At 37.4% G+C, this 23782-nt stretch overlaps 1 protein-coding gene across 1 annotated transcript in view; it reads left to right on the top strand.

Moving 5' to 3' along the window:
* Window positions 1-23782, top strand: part of PRTG (protogenin) — a 117130-nt gene that overhangs the window by 82316 nt on the left and 11032 nt on the right. Inside the window, exons 12-15 of the mRNA XM_067556134.1 lie at window positions 19742-19837; window positions 20384-20570; window positions 21909-22036; window positions 22918-23088. Of these exons, the coding sequence (XP_067412235.1) occupies window positions 19742-19837; window positions 20384-20570; window positions 21909-22036; window positions 22918-23088 (582 nt within the window). The remainder of the gene's footprint in view (window positions 1-19741; window positions 19838-20383; window positions 20571-21908; window positions 22037-22917; window positions 23089-23782) is intronic.

Here is a 23782-nt window from a genome sequence, read left to right as displayed (position 1 = left end):
GTAAGATACAATACAGTAACTACTGATCTCAACTCCTTCTGCTTGAGTGTTGCATGTTGAGTCAGACTTTCATAGCTAGTGAAAATGTTGACATGACCTAAGTTCAGCCCTGTTTAACAAAAATAAAAATTAATCCATATCTACACTGGTTTGCAATAAAAATCAACAAAAAGCTTAGTTTAGTGGTTATGTGACTCAAGAATAATCAGGTACACTGTATATACTGTAGACATTGGAAAGACATATTTACATTGTTACATAGTGGAAAGTGTGCTAATAGCTCAGTAGGTGACCAGGACAAATATTATCATTTATTACCACTGTTTACAGCTGGTCAGCCTGGTGTTTACTCACCCTGATTACATCCTTAAACTAAACCTCTTATCTATTAATTCTCCTGATTGTGTATAACAAGCTTGCTATTATACTTATCAGCTAAAACATAAGGGATTTGCTGGGGGGAGGAATCAGTCTTATTGCATAGTGATAAAACCAAACGCTTTAGAAGTAGACTGGGAGCATTTAAAGACACCCTTTTCTTCAGCTGGTTCTGACCTCTTGTTCTCCCGGGGACCAATGGTAGTGTAATAAATGTGTGTGTTTAACAAAAATAAAACAAAACCCTCCAGCTAGCCTGGTAGGATACTATGCCTCAGTAAGTAAGACATTATACTCCTTACTTTATAATCATAAAATGCAGACCTGTCATCACTTTAAATATGAGCCTGTCTACTAACCTCAGACACTGCATATCTGTTTATTTTTTTTGGTATTTCCTCCAGACTTAAAAGAAATTTTTTTTTAAGAGATTACACTAGACATATAAAGGAGAGAGCTTTATTAAAACTAGATTTCCTTCACCTGTAAGACATTGAGGCAACATGTGCTTTGGGAAGCCTTGTTCCCTCACATTCAAGGATCTATATTACTTTTTGGAGGCCTTAATTCTGAACATAAATAGTAATCAGGGGTTGTGGGTTTTTTGTTTGCTTGTTGGTTTTTTTGTGGTAGGAATTTGCAAACAGGCACAGTATTTTGCCATTTAGTATGTGTAACACTCCAATCAGTCAGGGCCCAACCGTCAGTGAGAGAAGTTGTATCCTAGAGCTCCTGTGACATAACCAGGCTTTGAATGTACAAGCGTTAGCTTGGGTGGTGGGGAAAGGAAGGGAATCAAGCATCTCTCTTTCACAGCATGCTTGATTATGTAATTTTTAACACATGTGAAGTTTGACTTGTACCACGACAGTCAGGAGCTAAATATCAAAAGGCTGCACAGTGAGAATAAACTGAGCTGATGTGCCCAGACAGGCTAAATTAATCATTTGCAAAATTACACACTTCTTATGTTCCCTTTTTATGAAAAAAACAAAACATTAAACTTTTTCACTCTGTTGAGATAACAAATTGTGTTATCCAGATTGTAAATCTAATTCTCAGAGCCAAATTCAGACCTGTTGTAACTGGGTGCCCTTCATTGGACTCCATTGGAATGACATCTACTTAACTGAGTTCTAAATTTGACCCAGTTTGCTTAACCACCATTATATGACATGGAGGAATAAATGTCAGCTTGTTCTGGCCAGGTGTGTCGAGAATACACCAGAACCATCAGCTATCAGTGTGGCATTTTTATTATATAACTCAGGGCCGGACTTTTACAGAGGTGGCCACTTTCCAGTTGGTGTAGTTGTATGACTGTACTTGGCTCAGACTCTTAAGTACCTTTGCATTTTTGTCTCAAAAGCAGATATATTGCACCTTACCTATTCTTTTATGGGAGCAATCAACATTGTTTAACTTGGATGACCAGAAGACACTCTTTCTGACATACTTGCTATTCATTCTAGTGCCGGGAAAGAGCGTTAAACCTTGGAATTTATGAAAAATCTAGCACCACAAATACATCACTCTTCATTTTGATTTTGAAAGTAAATTTTATTTTATCCAATTCATTTATAATGGAAAGCTTTAATTAAAGTTTAATGTATTTGTCAATTTTAAATTACCCCATTGGGACTCTCAGTAATTTACTGGTTTAACCTGTAATCAAGTTCAATAGGTTCTAAAACACGGAAAGCTATAATATCTGCATGCGCAACGTATCTGTTTTGGTATTGATTAGGGTATTACATGTGACAAACACTCATTAAAAAATTAGTAAACTCTAGGCTTCTTTGAATTAAATATAAGGTCATTGAATGTCTTAAAACCTAGCTGAAAATGATTTAACTGCCTAAATGATAACCACTATTTTGGAAGCTGAAAGCTACGTTATTGCCTTCTCAATTGTGCAGTTAAGTTTCTTTTGAAAAACAGGCAGTTTGTGTGTTGGAGAAATTCTCTGGTTTTATTCTTTGTATGTAACTGCTCTAAAAGTGGCATATGGGGTTTTTCAATTTGAAACAATAAATTAGTTCTACTGTCATTAGTTGCACATGCACTGATTTTTGTTGTAACTGATTTTAATTTCCAAGGATTGGTTTTCTGTAAAGAGAGGAGAAAATAATTCTCTGCCATTAAAAATGTTACAGAGCACATACCCCCTTGAACCACAGCACTGGATAAAGATTTCTGTACTGGTGCAACTTCACTTCAAATAACTAAACAGGTTATTTAATCCAGCTAAGCAAGGCCCCCTGAGTGGACAGTGGGGCGCTATCAGGAAGAAGGAAGTTCCATTATTTCAAGTGACAATGCTTTGCAAGAATCCCTAAAATACAAATGAGAAAACACAGGCTTTGATATGCCAACAGCACAAGCTACGTTCCATGAGGGTCCATGAGGGGTGGAGAAGGCAGGAGATATGTCCACTCAAGTGGCATGAAGGGCAGTTACCTGCAATGAAGATCTGTGTTTTTTTCCTACACCCCCAGCTGCTATCCCAGCTGAAATATCAAATACAGTTGTTTCTTTAAGGACAACAGAGAGGCCGAATGTGTAGCAACTGTTTGAAGAACTAGATTAAAGGATCTCTCTTGAAGGGATGTTATTTGCATTGTGCCAGGAGATAAGTCACTGGTTTCTAATGCAGCAAACTGTATCCCCTTCAAGTATTTAAATGTAACATTTTCTACAGGTGTGAGAGTGCATAGAATCCTGAATCTCTTTGCCACTTGGCGTTCCTGGTACTAGAGATTCCACCCTTTAAAAATGAATGTGTTTGGGAATTCAACTTGGAAAATTGTGCTATACTGGTTGTGCAATAGTTATGCTTTATGCAAATAGTATTCACTCAGTTGCTGGTCTGAAAATTAATTTATTTCATGCAAAAATTCAGTGAGCATCATTTCAAATCAAACCACTGAGATTTCTTGATAATTTTTAAAAAGTTAATAATTGTAAACATCTTTTTAACTGAGTTTTAAAATAAATGTTCTTAAATGTTGTATATGCATATCTGGTAGTGTGTTCTTAAATTGCTGTATTTTAAAATTGACCCTGCTCTACTCTATTGCTAAATAATATATGTTCCTCTCAGAGTACTTAATCTTTAGCATGCTTCAACTCCCTTTTATTAAAAGAAGCCAGTTGAAATGGCGATAAATGATAATTAATTTTTCATCATTTCTTATAAAGAAATGTGCTGTTTTGTGCTGTTACAAAAGTTGTTTTCTTTGTTCCAATAAAACTTTTAAATATATGGATTTGTTTTTCTAAAGGGAGGGAACTTGTATCTGGGTAATATTACTTTATTTATTGGACTTCATTAGTAAAATACTTAAGGCCTGAATTGTAAAGCAACAGCTCCTTGGAGAAGGCTTAGAGAAAACTCCTGTTATAGGAAATTAAATCAACATTGTCCATTAATCATACTGCATGTCAGCCACCAGACCTCTCTCGATTGTTCTTAGTGAATGTGAGGAACCATTAGATGTGTGAGGTCCTTAAAGGTCTGAGTAAGTCAAAGGGGAAGAGTTTAAAAAAATGCCACCATTAGCACATGAAAGAGACTTCAGAGTGGACAGAAGAAAACATTTGCTGTATAGGGCTAGTTACATTTCTTAATTTTTTCTCCTCTGGTTTTTTTTTCTTTTTTTAACTTCATTTGTTTAACTAAAATCCAGATGTTGTGATCAAAACGTTAGGGTCAGTGATAAATTTCTGCTGGATTTTTGTTGCTGTCCAGGAATTGATACTTGACCACTTGTGATAAAGTTGTATGGGAAAGTTAATACCCTGAGTTTGCAAGAAGCCCTGGGTTTGGTGATAAGCAAATACACTTCTAAGGATAAGCAAATATGCTTTCTGGGAGTTCACATGTCTGGAATAATACCTTCCTTGCATCATACCTGCTATGTGAATGCTACATGAAGCAGTTTTCACCATTGATGAAATATGTATTTGTGGAAAAACAAAATATTTTTCAATTTTGCCTAGATTTGTTTTGGGGAAAAAAAGCAATTTTGGCAGATGGGAAAGGGTGTTTTTGCTGTGGGGGAGAAAATTTGCTGTGAAATTTTCCTGTAAAACTTAAGTTTGTGCCTGCAATAAATTCATGGAAACTTAAAGTTCTGAACAAAAAGTGAAATGTTTGCATTCTGCATTCCCCATTGCCGCCCCCTCCCACATACACACAACAAAAATAAAAAAGCATGTTCAGTGTTTCGAATGGCAAAATTGTATCGAATCAAATTAGTCAATGCTTGCAAAGCAGAGATGTTTAACATAGTTGTAGAAGTGGAACATGGGGAATATATTCATTGACCCATGCTTAGCAGAATACTAAATATTCCCTGAGCAACATTTTCTGCTTGTAGTGTGCACCCATTTGTGCACACAATGGCCTTTTAAATGCACAGATGTGGTTATTGTGTATGCAAAGGAGTGCAAAATGGCATGCAAACACTTTTTGAAAATTTGGACCTGGGAATCATGCACAATAATAAAGTGAGACGATCTGTACAAATCCTCCTCAGAAATGAAAGCTGAATCATGCTATCAGATCAGTGTAATAATACCTGATTGAAAACATTCACGCTACGGGACTGAAAGGTAAAGTGTGCATCTTCTTTAAAGTGCATGCACTATTTAGTATTCGATCAGGCCGAATAACCCTCAACTTTCTCCTTTTGCTTGCACCTACCTCCTCTGCAGCTGCTTAAAGACCTGCGCTGGGAGGGATAGTGTTTCCTCTCCGAAACTAGGGAAGGAAAGCCAGAGAATGCAGGCAGTGGTGGACCCTGACCCTAATAATATATTTCCTGACTATCAGTGATACTAGGGTTATTTGCATCTGTTCCTCGTATTTTTACTCTTGTTTATTATTATTATTTTGCACTTGTATTATTACCAAATTTACCACAGAACTTCACAAGATGGGCGTGTGTTGTTATAACCCCCATTTTACAAATCAGGTAAGGGCCAGAATAGCTGAGCAGACACAGCTATCATTGACTTCAGCATGAGTTTTTAGTGTTCAGCATTTGCATCGATCAGCCCTTAAAATGACCTGCCCAAGGCCACCTGGAATCAGTGGCAGAACTGCGAAGGGAACCTAGGTCCCCAGATTCCCAACCCTGTGCTCGGCTGATTAGATCACAGCTTGCTCTTTAGGGGAGCTTCCCTCGTTAGTGGAATTTATAAGATGGTTAGTCCATCCCTAGTGTTTTGTACCTGGAGGGTTTTGGTATCATGATCGCATGAATCTCCCTCATGAATGCCAACGGGTCAAAATAATCACTTGTCTCGGAGAGACGGTTTCAAGTCATGACAGCCATTCATTCAAGGTCTCTTGTCCTTGAATGGACACTGGAGTAATGACATGAGACACACTGGACTTTCTGTACAGTAGATGGTCAGATGTGATTACAGTATTTCATTTATGTAATGTATATATCTTAGATATGTGCAGAACATCAGTTGTCATATCATCTAGTACTAAGTATGTGATGAGCATTATACACCTGTAGCTATTGCTGTGATAATTTATCAGAAACAGCTCTCCTATAATTGTGCATGGGTAGCCTAACTCTAATCGATCCAGTTTCGGCTATACGAACATTTAATTTATTAGACCTCAATCCTACTAATAGGAAGTGCTGCATGTGTGGGTCCAGTGAATAGCACAGCACTGTGAACCAGTACATTTAGATTCTACTCCTTGCTCTGCTACTGGCTCACTCTGTGACCTTGGGTGAGTTACTTAACTTCTCTGGGCCTCAGTATCCCCATCATAAAATGGAAACACTTAGAGATATACAAATGAAAATGGCTAAATATAAGCTAAGTGATTTTCTGTTTATTTTATTTAAGTAATCAATCAGCCAGTCTAGCAAGGTTTTGTTATGGCTTAAGTTTCTAATTGTTGTATAAAACTTTACATGAAGAGACATTGAAGCAGGAGTTGTTTGAATTCTGGTCTTTCTTTAAATCAAGATGCTAATATATTTTAGATCTAAATCCTGAATGCATTGAGAAGGATGAACAAAAATAATTTTGGAATGTGTTTAGCAACTTTCGTATTTTTGATAGAATATTTGTCACTTAGCTCTGCTCCAATCCCATCACAAAATGACCTCACCTGGAAGAAGAATTGTGGGAAGAATTTAAATTAGAGCTGGTCTAAAAAAATATTTTTTCCTCTCTTGTGGAAACTTTCAATTTTTCAGCCAAAAACCTTTTAAAAAAAAAAAAAAAAAAAAAAAATCCAAGCCCTCAAAAGATTTCAGCTAAAAATCTTCTGGATTTTTGGCTGGAATATTTTGACAAAAACAACATTTTTTGTGTGGAAAGCAGACCCTTTCTGTGGAAAATGTTGTTTTGTAGTAAAACCAATATTCTGTCAAAAACAGTTGTGATGGAAAATTTTCAACCATCCCTAATTCCAGTTTATAAGACCAAGAAATGCATCCTTAGAGGCATGAAAGCATATAAACATATCCAGAAAAGGGAAACACACAGTTTGTGAAACTCTGTTCTAGTCTTCTAAATTTGTGGCTGGTCCCCCACCCTCCCCAGTCAAAAGTCAGTTACGTTTTAATTTTCATATCACTATACTATATAGTGAACATCCTTTAAAGAACACTAATATATGTGTCTGGGGCTCAAAGCATGTTTTGATCCATTTCCAAATAGTGGGAAATAACTTGTTTGCCTTTACAAACTATGCGGGGTGGCGGGGAGGGGATGGCCCACAAGGAATAAAGTTATAGCAGGGTCTGTACTGTCAGTCAGAGGAGCTAAGGATCTCCAGAAAGCTTCAGGTAGTCTAAAAACTTGTCAGACTGTTCCTCTTGTTGCTGCTGCTGCTTTGAAAAGATAATAAACAACATTTGGGGAAAGATATCAATGCTTAGAGGAAAGCTTCACTGCTGTTCAATGAAGAGGAGAAAAGGATTTGAACTCCTGAGAACATTAGGGCCAACTTCAGTGCTGGTGGAAATGAGCTGGGCCCATTTACACGCACAGGGAATTTAGCCCCCAGTGTTTCCCAGAAGAGTGACCAGGAGAGACTCAGAATTAATTAAATACTTTAAGAAATTGTGTTACGTGTTTGACTACAGCTCGCAAAGGCAACAGCGTTCACTTGAGCTGCTGCTCCACTTAGTATAAATTTTGTAACTCATCTTGTGCATAATCGTAGGACAGCAGAGCGTGGGCCTGCAAAGAGATTAAACTATTCTTGAATAAAATTTTTAGATGGAATTGATTTATTCTGAAAGCTTAATATGTTTTTGTAGACCAAGAGCAAAAAACCTTAGCCATCCAGAGGAGTATCTGCACTAAATTTTAGACTGCTTGAAAATGCCCAAGAAATAATTAACAAAATGAAATTTGTGCCTCTGAGACTTTATTTCCTACTGATAAAACTTCATTGTTAATGAACTTTCAGTTAGCTCCCCTGTGCAGATTCCTCTTGCAGCACTTTCTATGGACAACACATACTGCTGGGTTTAGCATCAGAACAGAGGATGTATTAGTGTCTTGGATATTATTTCTGATCTAGTGGCAAATGGCTATTTTCTTCAAGGCATATTTTAGAAGTGCTATTACTGATGGGAAATATCAAAAACTAATAATCTATTATGCCAAAGTGTTAGAGAGGCTGGACAACATATCAAAGGATCTCCTACAAAAAAGAAGCAGGCAAAAGGGAGTGGAAAGAGGAAGATAACAAAAATAGAGCCAGCAATGTACATATGTGAAGAGATGTGCTGAGATAACTATCCTGGGGGAGATGGGATGAGTTCCACACTCTAGGACCCACCACACAAATGCATGATCACCTGCTGACCTGAGACACAAGGGTGGAATCCCTAGAAGGTGCTAACTCTTCGTTGGTTCAAGGATCCTTATTCAGATCCAATCCTTCCTGTTTTAGTAACCGTTGTAATTGGAAGTTGCTTTGTAGTTTTAGTATTATGCACTCTTATGTGCCAAAGTTTCCGAGGGTGCACTGAAACAGTGTGTATTGAAACAGATGTATAAAGCTAACTTGCTCACAGCTCTGTCTGTTAAGCCATTTTTAATGCAACTTGATTTGACTTCAACAAATTACATATTAAAGCTTCCGTAGAAAGCTGTATTAAAGGCAAGACTGTGGTCTGTTAGATACATTTAGCTAGATCACTATTTATCTTTTCTGTATCTGCCGTTTAGTTTGTCACCCTAAAGTTCAGTGAAGTTAAGAGCCCCATTTTTCATTATCCTTAACCAACCTCTCAATATGCATCTGAGAATTGAGCAAGTAAGTGATTGTGCTCACAAAATTGCATACACATATACACTGCATGTGCAGGTTGGGTACCCAGCTACCTACTCTGTACCCGTCAGTGCCAGCTGATGTGTGATAAATTTATAAGCACCCAGCACAAGCATTTTCAGGTGGCTTTAGGCTCCCACAAAATAAGGGCCAAAATTTCCGCAGTAGGTTCCATCTGCAGTAGGCCATGAGACATGTAAATAATATTTGGCATAATAAAAATAAAATAAAGGGTCATTTGATTATACATGTTTTGTATTTATCCATTGCTCGTTTTCCTGTTGCTACTGACTTGTTTTATACATGGCAATTTGAAAGTTAACCATTGCAATTTCTGTTTGCCATCAAGTGGAGGAGAAAGTCATGTGGAAGCCTACCTGAAACTCTTGCATTTTGTAAGCATGCTTGCAACAACAGAATTCCTAATTCTCAGGATTTGGGATGAGGGTCACCAAGCACAGATGTTTTTGCAATGAAACTGTGCACCTCCTAGAAAGTCACTGTAGTACAAGAAATGATAGATGGTGTTTTCATTTTGCTGCACAAAAGGGTCAAAATGGCATGGGGAGCCCATGACAGCCCAACAGAGAAATGTTAGTTCTGAAAGGAAATTTATTTCATAGCTTCAGGGGAAGTTTGGGTGCTGTGAATAGATTCCCTCTGTCAGTGTGTAAAAATGTATTGTTTGTAAGATGATGCTTTATGTCTGACAGTCAATATATGTGTGTTATCATGGCAGTTACTTAAACATGTTAAACCAAATTTTATAGCAGTTTTATGCTTTTGTTTAGATGCTTTTTGAGAAAGCATTCCATAAATACAAAGATCAGGCAAATTATCAAAACTGTTTCTTCTTAGTAGGAAACCTGGAAAGGTTGATAATCTTCATTGTGGAAATCATTTGTATTCTTGGTCTCATCCTGGTAATCCAGATGGGTAAATCCTTTTAACTCTATTGTGTCCCTGTTGAAATGTGGTCATGGAAGCATTTAGTTAATTAGTTTTATCCTGTAGTGTAGTATTGTTAAATTCACTAAATATAGATATGGACACATGTAGTATTGCACAACATTGCAAAGTAGGCTTATTATATGAATCTGTAGCAGATGTATCCCTGTTAGAAATATGGGTTAATTAAGGCTCTGTTGACTCTTCTGGATATTCTTTACCCCCTTTCTTCTTCCAAAGATGGCCTCTTTCTACATAATTCCATTAAACTGATTGTAGTCTGAGGGGGTGGATTTAGGGGCAGTGCTCTCATCTTACAAAGAAGAACCAATGAGCTACGTTCCTCCCACTGGGCAGCAACAAAAGAAAAGGTTTCCCAAAAGAAAAGATGAGCACAAAAGATCAAAATTAGGTGTTTGTCCAGGCCTTTGGTGTCGCTTTCAAGTCAGCTTTTGAGAATGTGAACCAAAATCTTTCCTAGTAAGGCTCAGATTGAAAACTATAACCCAAACTGGTTAGCATAAGGATAGCACAGATCTTTTAGAGTGTATTATTGGGACAGGGAAACTTTTCCCCTCTTGTTTTAGAAGAATGTTTCAAAAGAATAATAGAAACATAGGAACTAACCAAAACAACATGCAAGTTACTGGTAGAAATACTGTGTTATGATGCTCTACAGAAAAACCCAGCCAAACTGAAGCAGGATTTCTGAAATCTGCTTAGACTTTTCATACAAATTTTGAAACTCTTTAAATAGATTCCTTATTTCTGCTGCCACTTAGATGCATAAATGCTAAGGTCAGGGAATCTCTCTCTCCTCCCCCCCCCTTTTGCTGATTGTGGGCAGTAGGAGAGGTGATGTTTTTACTGCAATGGGGTGTGAGGTGGTGTTTGTCCTGAGGCCCTTCAAGGGGATAGAACAAAGCTACAAAAGGGATATATGGAGCCTTTTCAGGTTTAGACAAATAAGCGAGATCCGTCCAAAGCCACATAAAGCTCGACTGTTTAGTGGGATTGACTCTCATCTGTCACATGGCCTAATTTCTACCAAAATACATTTTCACAATGTTGTAGATAGAAAAATTGTATATTTCCCTTTTAGTTACTTGGAAAACATCAGTATCACAGACGGTCTCTGTTCCATCTTCAATTATCTTTAAACTGAAGTGTAAACTATTTGGGATGTGAAATTCTGGTAACTTGTAATCTTTCAGACTGTGTCATTCTGTGAGTATTTTCACAGCCATGTTTTAATTCTAGTTACCTAAGGAAATTCCAACTCCCTTTAAAAAAACAAAAGCCTCTCTGAACATTCACAAATTATTCTAGCAAAAATATTTATAAATTGTAATTTATAAATTACTTGCATGAAGCCACCCAATGTACATATAGAAGATTGTTTAAAGTATAATGTGATAGTGTTGCTATAATAACTTTTTGTTTGTGTACTCTAACCATACATTTTATCTAGAGCAAATGCCTAGAGCAGGGTATAGGCACAGTTTTTAAAAATGGAAATAAATAAAATCCAGTGCTGAGAGGACTACTGAAGGAGGATTGCCTATTTTGGAAATAAACTACTCTCAATATATTGTAACACCACTTCAAACTTTTACATTTCATTGTGTTGTTTGATGCGCTGGTCTCCCTCTCATCTTTCTCACGTATCTGAATTTGCCTTCTGTATCTGAAATGTATTTGCTTATTTTTCTAATCAGTTTCTGCTGTATTTACATTACTTTGCTTCAAAAGTGCATTTTTAAGGATAGTGTTTCTCACTGCTCTCCTTTTCCCACCCTTCCCCCTTAATAATTCCCCTGGACCTCTGTTGCTTGGAGCAGACTTTGGCTAGCCCCAGATTCTATGTCAAAGGCCACGACCCAGATGTCACAGCAGCCCATGCTGCTGGCCTCTTCTCTGAATAATTATCTGGAGTTTATTGTGTTGAAGGGATGGGCTTGGGGGCAGTGCAGTCACCCTGGAAAGCCAGACCAATGAACTATCCAGCCGGACTGCTACACAACAATGGACCTGTAGGTTATGCCAAGAAAAAAAAGAAGCAACACAAAAGGTTAAATTAAAAATGGGCATATATCCTCTGAATTTAAACCTAACCACCTAACTAACCCTAACAATTCTTTTTGCCTTTAAAGGGCAATAGTGTTTTCAAAAACATTTAAATTGAAAGAAAAAACATGTTTTTAAATTGTTTTCGTATGTTAGAGCAACACTGAAATGGTTCTCTTCTCCCCTCCCCAGCTTTTTCAATCACTATATTGGGCTGAAAATTATAAATTGCTGTATGCTCAGAATCTCAAGCACTACAATGATGGTCGTCTTAAGCAATCCTATGCAATTCTAACCTTTGGGGAGGGACTGAGGGGACAAGACTTTCTTTCTATTGAGAAATAGCTTTCTTTCCGAAGTGTCGGAGAAATGAGACGTTCAGAGCAGTGAGGCACAGGAGAGTGTCCGGTATCTGGATTTAATATGAATCAGCAATAAATGGTACTAAAATGCCCTATTTTCTTTGGGTTCCTTTATCTGTTTCTGTCTGTAAGGAGGATTTATTTTTTAAATTTCAAATTCAGCTTTTGGAGTGCTCTCTCGCTTCTTAAACCTTTATCAGTATTGAATGAAAGGCTGCTGGAGGTGGATTCGGCTGTTCTGGGGGGGGAGGAGAGTTCTTTCATGGTCCTGACCTCGGATTCTTTCTTAATTTTATCTAGCCCTGACCTGTTGGCTCTGCTCTGGCTCCTTTCAAGGCCTTTGGAGCTTCACAAACATGCAGCAGCTGAAAGAAACAATGACGGGAGTTTTAGGGGCTGCAATATTACACTCTCTTGTAACCTAGGCTAAATAGTTTGTAAACAGATGCTTTCTATGATGCATTTGCCAGAAAGCCAAAATGTTGGCTGTGTTAACATCAGCAAACACAACTCTATAAAATTCTTGATTTAGGACCATCAATTTGCCCTGCAGGGCGTTTGAGGCGTAAAGTATGGTCTTTGGAGCACACATTAAATGTTCTTCGTCACTATCCATCTTCAACACTATGGGTACATTTAGAATAAAAGAAAGTCTTGGAAACAAGAGGATTTACCAAAACTTCAGTAGAGCAAACATAGTCCTTGTTTTTTTATTTGAATAAAACTGAGTCAAAGGATCTTGTTAAAAAGTGATCAGGGCATAAAGTTTGCTATTAGTAATTTTTATTTTATTTTATTAGTTGAGAGGGGTTTTAAATATATACACATACACTTTCTCATACTCTGTATGTGTGTATGTACACACACAGAGAGACACAAACGCACACACCTAGACCTTCCATAAAATAATCTGGAAGGTCTCTCTATATAATGGAAGGTCTTCGAAGTTTTACGGAAAATACAGAACTAACAATTGCAGAACGTCATTCTTAGTGACTTTCCTGGGAGCTCTGTTTGTGCAGTCATGATCACTTAAAAGGGGAATGATTACATTGAACAATGATTTCACCAGTGGTGATGGTATCAGGAACTGCTTTTTTGTTATCCTCTGATTTCTCACAGACATTTCTTCCTCACTGCCCCCATTCTTTCTGGCAGTGTATTCATTGGAAGTGCATGATGACACCATCTGGCAGTAACGAGGTATAACTCCAGCAGATGGAACCAACCTGTGTGTGGGGAGACATTCCTTCCTCTCTCCATGTTGCCTTTACTATTTGAGGAAGACCTCTACAAAACAAAGGGAATCTTTTCCCTTCCTTAAAATGGCAATAACTACTGCTGTGATCACCTCATATCCCAGCAGAAGCTAGGATTTCAACTTACATTTCAGAGGCCACTGATTGTCCCAAAACACAATAAGCTTTCTGTTGACAATGTTAGGTCATCTTGTATATTTTTCTTTATTTGCCAAAATGTTTTAGAAACTCTGGAACTAAATTAGGACATTGTGATGTTATTCATCCTAAGAAATTTTATGCTCTGTAAAGTCCAACTTACACTGTACACATACACTGTAAGTCAATTCTGGGGCTTCAGCTGTTAACTCCTTATTTACATTAATAGACTGACTACTTCTATACTCGTGTGCAAGAAAGGGCATTTCTGGTACTATTTAGAATATCCATATTTGGAAGTGGGTATCTGAGTTTGAAAATTGGGCCCCAGTATATTTAAATAGTATTTAGATGGTAATTTCATATATCTTAAAAAGTTTCTATTCAATCTAATTTTTAAAGAGTTTTTAAAAAAAGACTCAGGACACAAGTATTCCTAGATGACTGTCTGTTTGTAATGAGTATTCTTTTATTCTGACTCCAATTGGTCTCATTAAAAGGGAAGTGAAAGATTTGCTAGAAGCAGAGCTGATGCTAATAGATATAGTTATTAAATAAATTGTGAAGCAGTTATGCTTAATAAAGCATGGCAGGCTCCAAAATACTAAAGAGTAGCAAAATTGCCAAGAAGTCAAGTCTCCTCAGCTTTTCACAATGTTCAGCAGTTTTCTGGATTCCTTTTGCATAGAAAAATTCTACAGTCATGTTGCTCTCGTTTTCCTGGGGAAGGCATTGACTTTCGCTGAAAATAGGTCTGTAACTCGAGAGCTGCTTTTTAATTGGATTCCTGTATACTCCATCACCATTCAGTGGTGAAACATCAGAACTGTTCCGTTATATGAAATACTGAACAAATATAGCTAACTTAGTAGGAAAAACACTTCCCAGAGTCAGATTTTTCTTATAGCATTTACTAGATTTTGATAGCTTGATATATTGCAGTAATAACAATTTGCTATATATATGCTAAGTAACTGTGAATTGCATGGATGTAACCACACCTTTGAAATCTTGTGAGATAAAGTACAGGGGTGATTCCTGAAGTGAAACTTTGTCATCAAGGCCTCTTATGAGAAATTTTAACTACTTTGACAATTTTATTTTACTTCAGGTTATAATATATGCTTTTTAATAGAAAGTACTTAAATTATAAGTTGTATTTTGGAAACAAATTTTAAAATGTGTTATTTAGCTCAGTAGTTTTACTGTGTGTGAAACCTGTCAGTCAGCTGCTGAAGAGAGAGAATACTCCCCCCTAGTGTTCTGTTGCTGAGAGAAATGTCAAATTATTAGTGGCTCATGGAGGAATTTTTTGGGAGGGTAAATTGAAGGGAAGTGGATAACAAAATAATATTTCACCAGAAGATACTGAAGCACCTAGAGAAACTGCTTTTCAGCCTATTGAGAAGAGTTTGTAGATCTTATATCAAGACAGATTAAATATTAATACTTTTGAGCAAAGAAAGTTAATCAGTATCAGGAATATTTAAGTGAATACATTTTAAACTAATCCATATAATTTAGACACATTGGCTCTTGCCAACTCTTGTTTTATTGAAATCTCACTATCAAAGTACAATTTATGGTTGAAGTCATTTATTTTTCTTTTAATGCTGACAGTTATTGGTGGTACCAAACAGATGTACCAACCAGATCCTCACCATAACTCCACTGAGACCTCTGGAATGATGCCAGATTATCCTAGTTGAGCATCTGATCCATAATACTTTTGCAGTTTATGCACTAGTTTATGTACTGTAGAAGTACAATTACAACAAAACTTGTGAAATAGGCTTACCAAATTTATGTTAACATTTCAGCAGTAGTTCAGTGCTGGTCTCTTGATCTACATGATCTGTATAGTTTGGGTCCTTTTCACCAATACATTTATTTAGATTTAAATAATAACAAAAAAGATGCCTATAAAAAAGCTCTAAGTGGCCTGAAGCTCAGTCTTACAAGAGCATAGTACAGCTAGCAGCATTATTTAAAAAAATGTTTTAAAAAAATCAGTAACAAGTTAACTCAATTCAGCCAGACAGTGAATCAACTAAAAAATAGCTCCTATTCATCTTGTCTCCAGGAGCATACTTTTCTTGAAATCCAGTCAAATAAATTAGACTTTCCAGAGTTCAATGAAATAATTCATAATTATATCAAACTTTTCAAATATGTCACACAGAGTCAGTCTTTATTTTATATTCAATTTTTAATTCATTTAAGATACTAAATTTTGTGTGAAGTTGGTTAAGTGAATCCCTGAGCCCAGTTGTTGCTGAATATCAACAATCTTTTGTGGCAGAGACGTGTTATTTCTGTATATGATACAAGCATGAGTGATGGCCTCTATGGGTTTTGCCTTGACTTCTGAGGCTCTGAAGCCCTCCCCCCCCTTGCTGTCTAATGTACATGGATGGCATATATTAAACTGCAGCCTGTCAGACCCCCAGGTGGGCATGCCATCACCAATCTTTTATCAGTGATTTATGTGTAAACTATTCAGGATACCTCTACTGGATAAAGATAAGGAAGCCCCTTAAGTTTGTTTTCTCTCTAAGGATCTGCCTGGCTTTAGGGAAAGAGTGTTTGATCCAGTTGATAAACTGCAAGATAAAAATGTTTATGCCAAGTCCATATTGGGATTGCCACATAGGAATAAATCATATCTCAATCCAACAAATAATGCCTTTCATATTCTAAATACAGGCTATTTCAAAACAAAAATATCTTTCTCCTACATAAAATGTATTGTGTATCATCTTCTTTCCCCCCCCCCCGATTTATCCACGCTAGAAACAGATCTGTAGGTTTTGGTGACTTTATTTTGCATATAGTAAAGCCTTGACCAATATATCTTTGCAAAATACCCTTTGAATTGGGTCTTGCACCAATATTATGGGAGTAATTTATGATTTTATATTGGTTTCTTCAGCTGTGCAGTAAAGCTTCCTCTTTAACATGCTTTTTTTGGCCCTTTATTTTCAGTCCATTTTGATCTCCACAGTTTTTTAGGCTGTTTCAGTCCAGTGCAGAGTACAGCATCCATTAGTAGTAACAGACTATATAATGCCAATATGTACTTTCTCAGCTATGAAACCTAGAATCCTGTCAAATACAAGTACTGCATGACAGCTTAGTAAATTCTCTACAAGGATTATGGCTTCAATTTTTGATCTAGGCAACCTAGCTAAGAATTGAACCATGCTGTTGTCTCAAGTGTAGCAGATTTTTATGTAAAGAACTTTGTTTTTAAACAGTAAAGACAATTCAGAGATCTTCCTTTGTTAAAAAGGAGCAAATTGCTTGTGTTTTTATATAAAGTTAATGTTCTTTATGTGATCAGTCTTTGAAGCTTTTCATATTATGCCCGAGTAAGAGCAATTCTATTAAATTTTGTACTTGATGCAGATTAATGTGGATGTTTTTATTTAAAAAAGTCTGATTAAAAATAATTTGACTGGAAGACATTTTTTAAAAAAATTACTTTATTGACTTTTGGGAGCCTCCACTCCCCAAGCCTTATCAAGTGTTTATGAGGAATTCAGGTTAAGAAAAAAGCAGTGAGTATAAACAGACCTCACAGGCTCATTCAGCTCAGCAGGGCATTAGGCCTGAGCTATTCTTCATTTCACAGTGAGGATGATCAGTTCTGGGTGACCACTTTCAAAGGGCACAAGACGTTTTTGAAGGCACTCGGCAGGATGATAAATTGTCATCTCTGTCATCCTGAGTCTTGCGGAAATGCAGCAGGGGTCTCCTCTGGAGGAACTTGTAAATAAAAGGATGGACTGTGAAACTTGGTCACTTGGATACCTCTCGGCTATATAATATATCTTTAAAGGCCTGCTAAGTAGTATTTGAATTCAGGATTTTGCTGAGAAAGAATGAGAGAATTCAATTAAAATAATAAATAAATAACAACTCCAAAGCTCACCGCCAAAGTAATTCTCTGGGATATTGAAAGAAGTTCTGATAACTAAATGTAAGTTAAAAAAATAAAGTTTTCTTAATCTCTCAGCTAGAAGCAGAAGTGCCTAAATATGATGGGATGGTGTTTCTGGCTCAGCTGGAAGCAGGAAGCCCTGAAAAGCATAAGATCCCATTTTTATGAGATTCCCAACTTAATTTTGCAGCCCCAAGAAGTTTTAATAGTTTGAATTTGGTATATCCCAGCTTTTGGATACTTTGGATGTTCACTTCTGTCTCATTTTTGGTTTTCCAAATGTTCAAATGTTTTCCTCATTTCTTTTAATTGTTTGGGAGACAACAGTGATATCTTGACAGTCTGCTGAAATTTCCAGTTTTAAAATCTATCCAGACATATTTTCTTTTATTTTGTCGTTGAGCTCAATCTATATCTCTGTGTCTGTCTCACTTTGCCTCTCTAACTGTAGTCTGTGGACTAGGAGCGCTTGACTTAATAGATTTATAATGATATATTGTCAGATTTAAAGAAAATCAAAACAACAGATCTTGCCTGTGCATTTGATTATTTAACACTGGCAGAATGTTTAAAAACTAATTTTCCTTTTATTGTTTATGTTGTTTACTTGTAGAATTATATTCTGCTTTGACAGTGAAAACATATTGTTCAGGTTTTTTTATTCTCATGCACTTATCTGCTGCAAAGTTTGTTTTAAACACAGCAGGGAGAATTTAACTCCAAACAAACAATTTCACTGGTATCTTAAAATCATGAAATCATTTGTATTAGATTTGATTAGATAAAATTGATACAAAGGCTACAGCTATAGCATTACCTACCCAATAAAATCCCATTAAAAGTTGTTTTTCTTTAATTCCTCCTAGATATTGTCCGAGTATATAAATCTGCCTATGTCATTTACTTCAAAAGCATTTTAAAAATATACACTGTGACACTTCCATAATGATAATTTATTAATTTTCAAGTTGTTGAGATTGGTTAAAATGGTAATGGTAATGCAGAGACCTGCAGAGGGAGCGAAGGATTTAACTTAAACTAAAGATCATATTTCTTTTAAGAAATGTCACTGAATTAGGTCCACTTGAATTGTCCGAGATGGGCTGCATTAAATACCAGATTAAACAGAAAAGAAGATAATTTTATTCTTTCTGAAATTAAACTATGATGCAGGCATTTTAGGACAAAGAAAATACCAGACAAGGCCAACACACTCTTGTAATTTCTATTTTAATTTAAATCTTTGTGAATAGAAATAAATCCTGTATCCATGAACAGTAACACTGGAAAATATCCTAACATATCTCCCAGTGCAGTACTATAAGAATTCCAGCAATAGCAAGGAAGAGTTCATGTAGCAGTAGCAGAAAACTTACTCCTTAAAGGGACACCATCAACTTGAAAATAACCTGAAAACCTTATGTACAGTATTGTTGGAAATAATGCCTACATTTAATAAAACTGATAGATTAGAAGAAAAAATAAATTTTTTCTCTATATTTTTCAGTTTGTTTACTTTGGTGAAGATTTTCAAAGGCTAGAAGGAATAGGCCTGAGCATGTGTGGTCGGATTGCTTTTAGGTCTACCCAAAAGCTCCTTCTAAAGCCCACCAGGGAAAGAGAAAAACCCTTAGAACAAAATGTTTAATGTTTAAAGGGTTTTTATGTCCTAAAATTTAAAGGGAGCTCTACCAGAAAACAGAACTTTTAAAAACTAATCACCTTAAAAAAAATCGAGTGGATAGTGACCCTTTAAGCGGGTCAGAATCAGCTTTAAAGAAAACACCTAAAAGCTAATGTTATAAATCAGAAGAGGTATTACAAAGCATTATTGTATCCACTGTAAAAAGCTCTGGTGGCCCATAGTCATATCATTTCTGCCCGTTTCTTGTTTGATGCCAGTCCCACCTTTCTGTCTTTATTTTTGTCCCATCTCACTCCATCCTGTATCTCCAGAAATAAATCTTGCTATCATGGGAACTCATTCCACACTCTGTACTCCAATAACCTGCTTTATATTCTGAATGTTATTTCAGTGCACTGAATAACGTGTAATAAAATCCAGCATTATAGCCCCAAAAGTGAGAATTGCTATGGAAGGAAATTGAGGTTCATTCCACTCCACTTAAGTCTGTGACATAACTCTGGTTTAGGCCAGTGGGAGCAAGATTGGAGTTACTCTCTGATTCCAGCAAGCAAGTTTTGAACCAGAATTGTAGTAGGATCAAACTGACTGCAGCAGCCTCCTAGTATTTCTGTAGATATTTGAAAATCTGTATTCTTCGCCAATAATCTAATTATTCCTTTTCTATCTGTGCAGATCCCAGAAGAAAGTACCATGTAAGGTTGTTGGCATATAATAGCATGGAAGAAGGTTACCAGGCAGACCAAACAGTCAGTACTCCAGGATGTGTCTGTAAGTGCTGAAGTTGCATTACCAGTTCTACTAACAGCTGAGCCACGGCAGTCCTGTGCCTCTGTGGTTTTTTAATCTAATAAAATATCAGTTTATGAAACGTTAAAAAATCACTACATCTTTGATAACTACAGATTCTCCCACTCCTCCCCACCCCTTACTTAGCAACAGGCTTCTGTTGTGCTTGTGAAACATGACATTACAACTGGGAAAAGCAAGATAAATAGCAAACAGTACTTCCCTCCCTTTGTTATTCTGCTTAGCCCATGCACCCCATCAGTGATTTGTCAGAGAGATTTCCACTGTTCCTTTCAATGTTTTATCCCCATTTTTAATTAGACTAAAGGAACTGTAGAAATAACCTCTTGCTATGTGCTAGTATTTGCTAGAAATCATGTAACAGCCTGAACCAAACCTATGAGCACCATCTAACCTTGGATAAAGTTAAATCTGGATCCAAACTTATCTATTCAGATTTATCTATTAATCCTGCCAGCATCTGTAAAGAGTTCATGAAACAAATCTTGCTTCTCTTTGTTTAAACAGCTGTCCGTGATCGTATGGTGCCACCGCCACCACCACCCCACCACTTATATGCCAAAGCTAACACTTCATCGTCTATATACCTCCACTGGGGACGGCCTGCATTTACCTCTGCACAAGTCATTAACTACACCATTCGCTGTAATCCTGTGGGGCTGCAGAATGCCTCTTTGGTTCTCTACCTTCAAACGTATGTACAGTTCTGCAAGTTATTCTTTGTTCCCCAGATCCCTCATCTTTACTTTCTCATCTGTCTGCCCTCTTTTAATTACCACTTTCTGTAATATCTGATCTCCACCTGCAAGAGAAGTGTTCATGCCAGGCTTCTGCCAGTTCTGAATCTTAGGAGGTGCTATTAGAACACTGTAGTTCTTCACCTTTGTTGGCAGATAGGGTCTCCTCCCTGCCACTTTCTCTTCCTTGAGGCTGAGGTGTTCAGGTCTAGCCCCGCTCCGCTGTGTACCTGGGTCACAGGAATGAGGACATGAACACTGAGTTGCTTGTCATTGATGTGATGTGAGTTTAATGTGTCTCTGAGCTCTTCTTTGTCAAAAGAAAAGAGCGACTGGAAGAGAGTAAAAAATGAAAACACGGAATAGATGTGCTATTTACAGATAAACTTGGCAAAGCTAGGACGTGGTCAGGTGGTCTAATCAAGGACTAAACTACATAGCTTGATGTCAGCATGCCACTGAGTGCACTGAGCCCTGAAGGAGTGTACTCAGCACCCTGCAGAGAGGTGCAGAATCCAAGCCCACCAGTGCGACGGGGGACAGGCTCCCATGGAGTGGCAGCACATGCACCAGAGAGGAATGCAGGGCTCTGCAGCAATACAGGGAGGGGGAGTTTGTTTGTGTCACCTCTCTAGCTGGATGAGGTGGGTAGATACCATGGGCTGGTCAGCCTTCAGACATGCTACTCCATTAAGGCTTCCTGTGTTTGGGGCCATGGTGTGCATCGAGAAGTTGTCAGATCCCTGTCTGTGTAGATGGCCCCTACAGTTGCAGCTGGCAGGCATAGGGGAATTTGATGAGGGAAGGACTTCTACATGCATCTGCTGTCATCTGGATTGCATGTGTGCAGGAGGTGTCTGCAGAGCCAGATGCATGTGGACCTTCTCCACTCTGTGTGTATGTTAAACTCACTGCTCTGAGCACAACTAGGGATCTGTTTTGGCAGGATCAGTTTTGGATGCCTAATTTGAGACCCTGGCTGATTTTCGTTACAATTAACCCAGGTATCACTGAGAGCAGAATTTGGCCCCAAAGAGTCAAAACAGATTAATATCTCATTAATTTTGTGACCAACTTCTAAAGATTAATAAACTCTGACTTACATGCATCACCCTAAACACCCAGAGTAACATTCACTGCTGCACAACTCAAGATAGGTTTAACTGGTCCACAGGCTCTGCACTAGCCCTCTGCACAGGGGTTAATTACATACTTAGTGCCCAAGGGATCTCATCTGGATTTGAAACCAGCAGCCACTTTGGCATTCAATATCTTTTATTAATTCTTCTGTCTAGATCGGAAACTCACATGTTGGTTCAAGGTCTAGAACCAAAAACCAAGTATGAGTTTGCAGTTCGATTGCATGTGGATCAGCTGTCTAGTCCCTGGAGTCCAGTAGTTTACCATACTACACTTCCAGAAGGTAAGGGCAGTAGGGGTGGGTATTGGTCAGTAACAATACCATTCTAAAAAGGAGGTTTTCTAAGTCAGTGGGCGTGGAAATTCATCTATTCTGTTTTTATTTTATTTGGTTTTTTTAAATGACTCTTGTCTTTAATCTTTCTCCCTGTCGCTTTGGGTGGATTTGTATGTCTGAACTGTCCTTCTAACTGCATTTCTGCATACCCTCACTATTTTGGAGCTGTGAAATTGTATATGAATTCTGAGAGAAAATCCACAGTTGATGAAGTATGAAATGTAACTTGCTTCCTCTATAAATGGCATTTGAATGAAAATAACATAAATAAGAGCTTTAAATTATTACATTTAAAGGGAGGCTGTTAATTTATAAATCATATATTGAGGGGGAGGGCTGGGGAAGATATGTATCCATGTTACCAAAACCTGAAACTATCAAAACTGAAACAATGTTCAAAATTCAGTTTCCTATTCACTATTTAAGATGCTTGTTTACTTATTTGCATTTATCAGGAGGGACTGAAAATCTGTAATAAAGTCAGTTTCATTTTCACCTTTTCTGTACTGCAGCCTTTGGGTGGCACAGACTAAGGGAAATGTGAATTTGTTGATAAACAACTGTCTCCATTGGAATGAAAAGAAAAATCAGGATCCTAGGCCTTTTTTTAAGTTTGATTTTACAAAACCTAAGCTGTAGACTAAATCTGAACTGAAAAGAGTGTGTCTTTTGAAGACACTGATGTGTGTTTGCCCAGTTGTCTACTTAGAACTTAGCTATAGCCATTGCTACTATGATACTAGGATCTGCACATCTATTTCCTTTGGAGTAATTTAAGTGTATGTGAATGTGTTTACCCTAATATTCTTGTGCTACTGTCCTCCCAGCACCAGCTGGCCCACCATTGGGACTGAAGGTGACTTTGATAGAAGATGATACTGCTTTGGTTTCCTGGAAGCCACCTGATGGTCCTGAAACAGTTGTTACTCGCTATACTATCCTCTATGCATCTAGGAAGGCTTGGATTGCTGGAGAGTGGCAAGTGCTACACAGAGAAGGTAAGCTATAACCATAAATGCTTGAGTTGGAAGAGCTATGGCAATCCACTCTAGGATTGTGATGGAAAGACATTTAAAACTAGTACACAGAACAAAATGAGTATGGAGAGAAGCCTTCTGAAGTGCGTTGCAGTTCAGCTTGTGCAATGAACTTGAAACTTTCCATAAATCCAACTATACTTATTTAGCTCCATATAGCTCCACTATGATGATAATAGTGGAGGTTTCATTTTTAAGTGCACACCTGCAGATCTCAAGTTACTGAAGTGCTGCATTGCTCTGAAAAGTGACTCTGTAAAAATGACATTGCAGGGGTCCATGGTTTTTGTCTAATTAAAAACTGTTTTTTCTAACTGTTAGCTCTGCAAACTCAGTATGGGTTCCAAACATCAAGCTTCCTGGCTTTTCATCCCCAATAGTAAAGATTTTGCAACTGGAATTTAACTAATTGTATTGATGATTCAGGAGCCAGAATATAATCCACCTCATTCTCTCAGATAGCTATATTGGATCTGCAGTATTTACATGAAGAAAGTAATCTGAGATGACTCTGAAAAAACAGAGAGCAGATCTGCTGAGTAAGAAGGTGCCATTTTTACAGAGTAGGACTTTTGCTCTTTGAGGAGCTGCATCTCAACAACAGGCTTCTATTTTTCCCAGAAAAACAGTTAAAATGGAGGTCAAAATACATATA

This window comes from Emydura macquarii, unplaced genomic scaffold (genome assembly GCF_026122565.2).
Source record: "Emydura macquarii macquarii isolate MOO-44397 ecotype Brisbane River unplaced genomic scaffold, CSIRO-AGI_Emac_v2 contig_1644, whole genome shotgun sequence".
In the NCBI taxonomy this organism is placed as follows: Eukaryota; Metazoa; Chordata; order Testudines; family Chelidae; genus Emydura; species Emydura macquarii.
The sequence above is the reverse complement of the archived record's forward strand: the minus strand, read 5'-3'. Positions and strand labels throughout refer to the sequence as shown.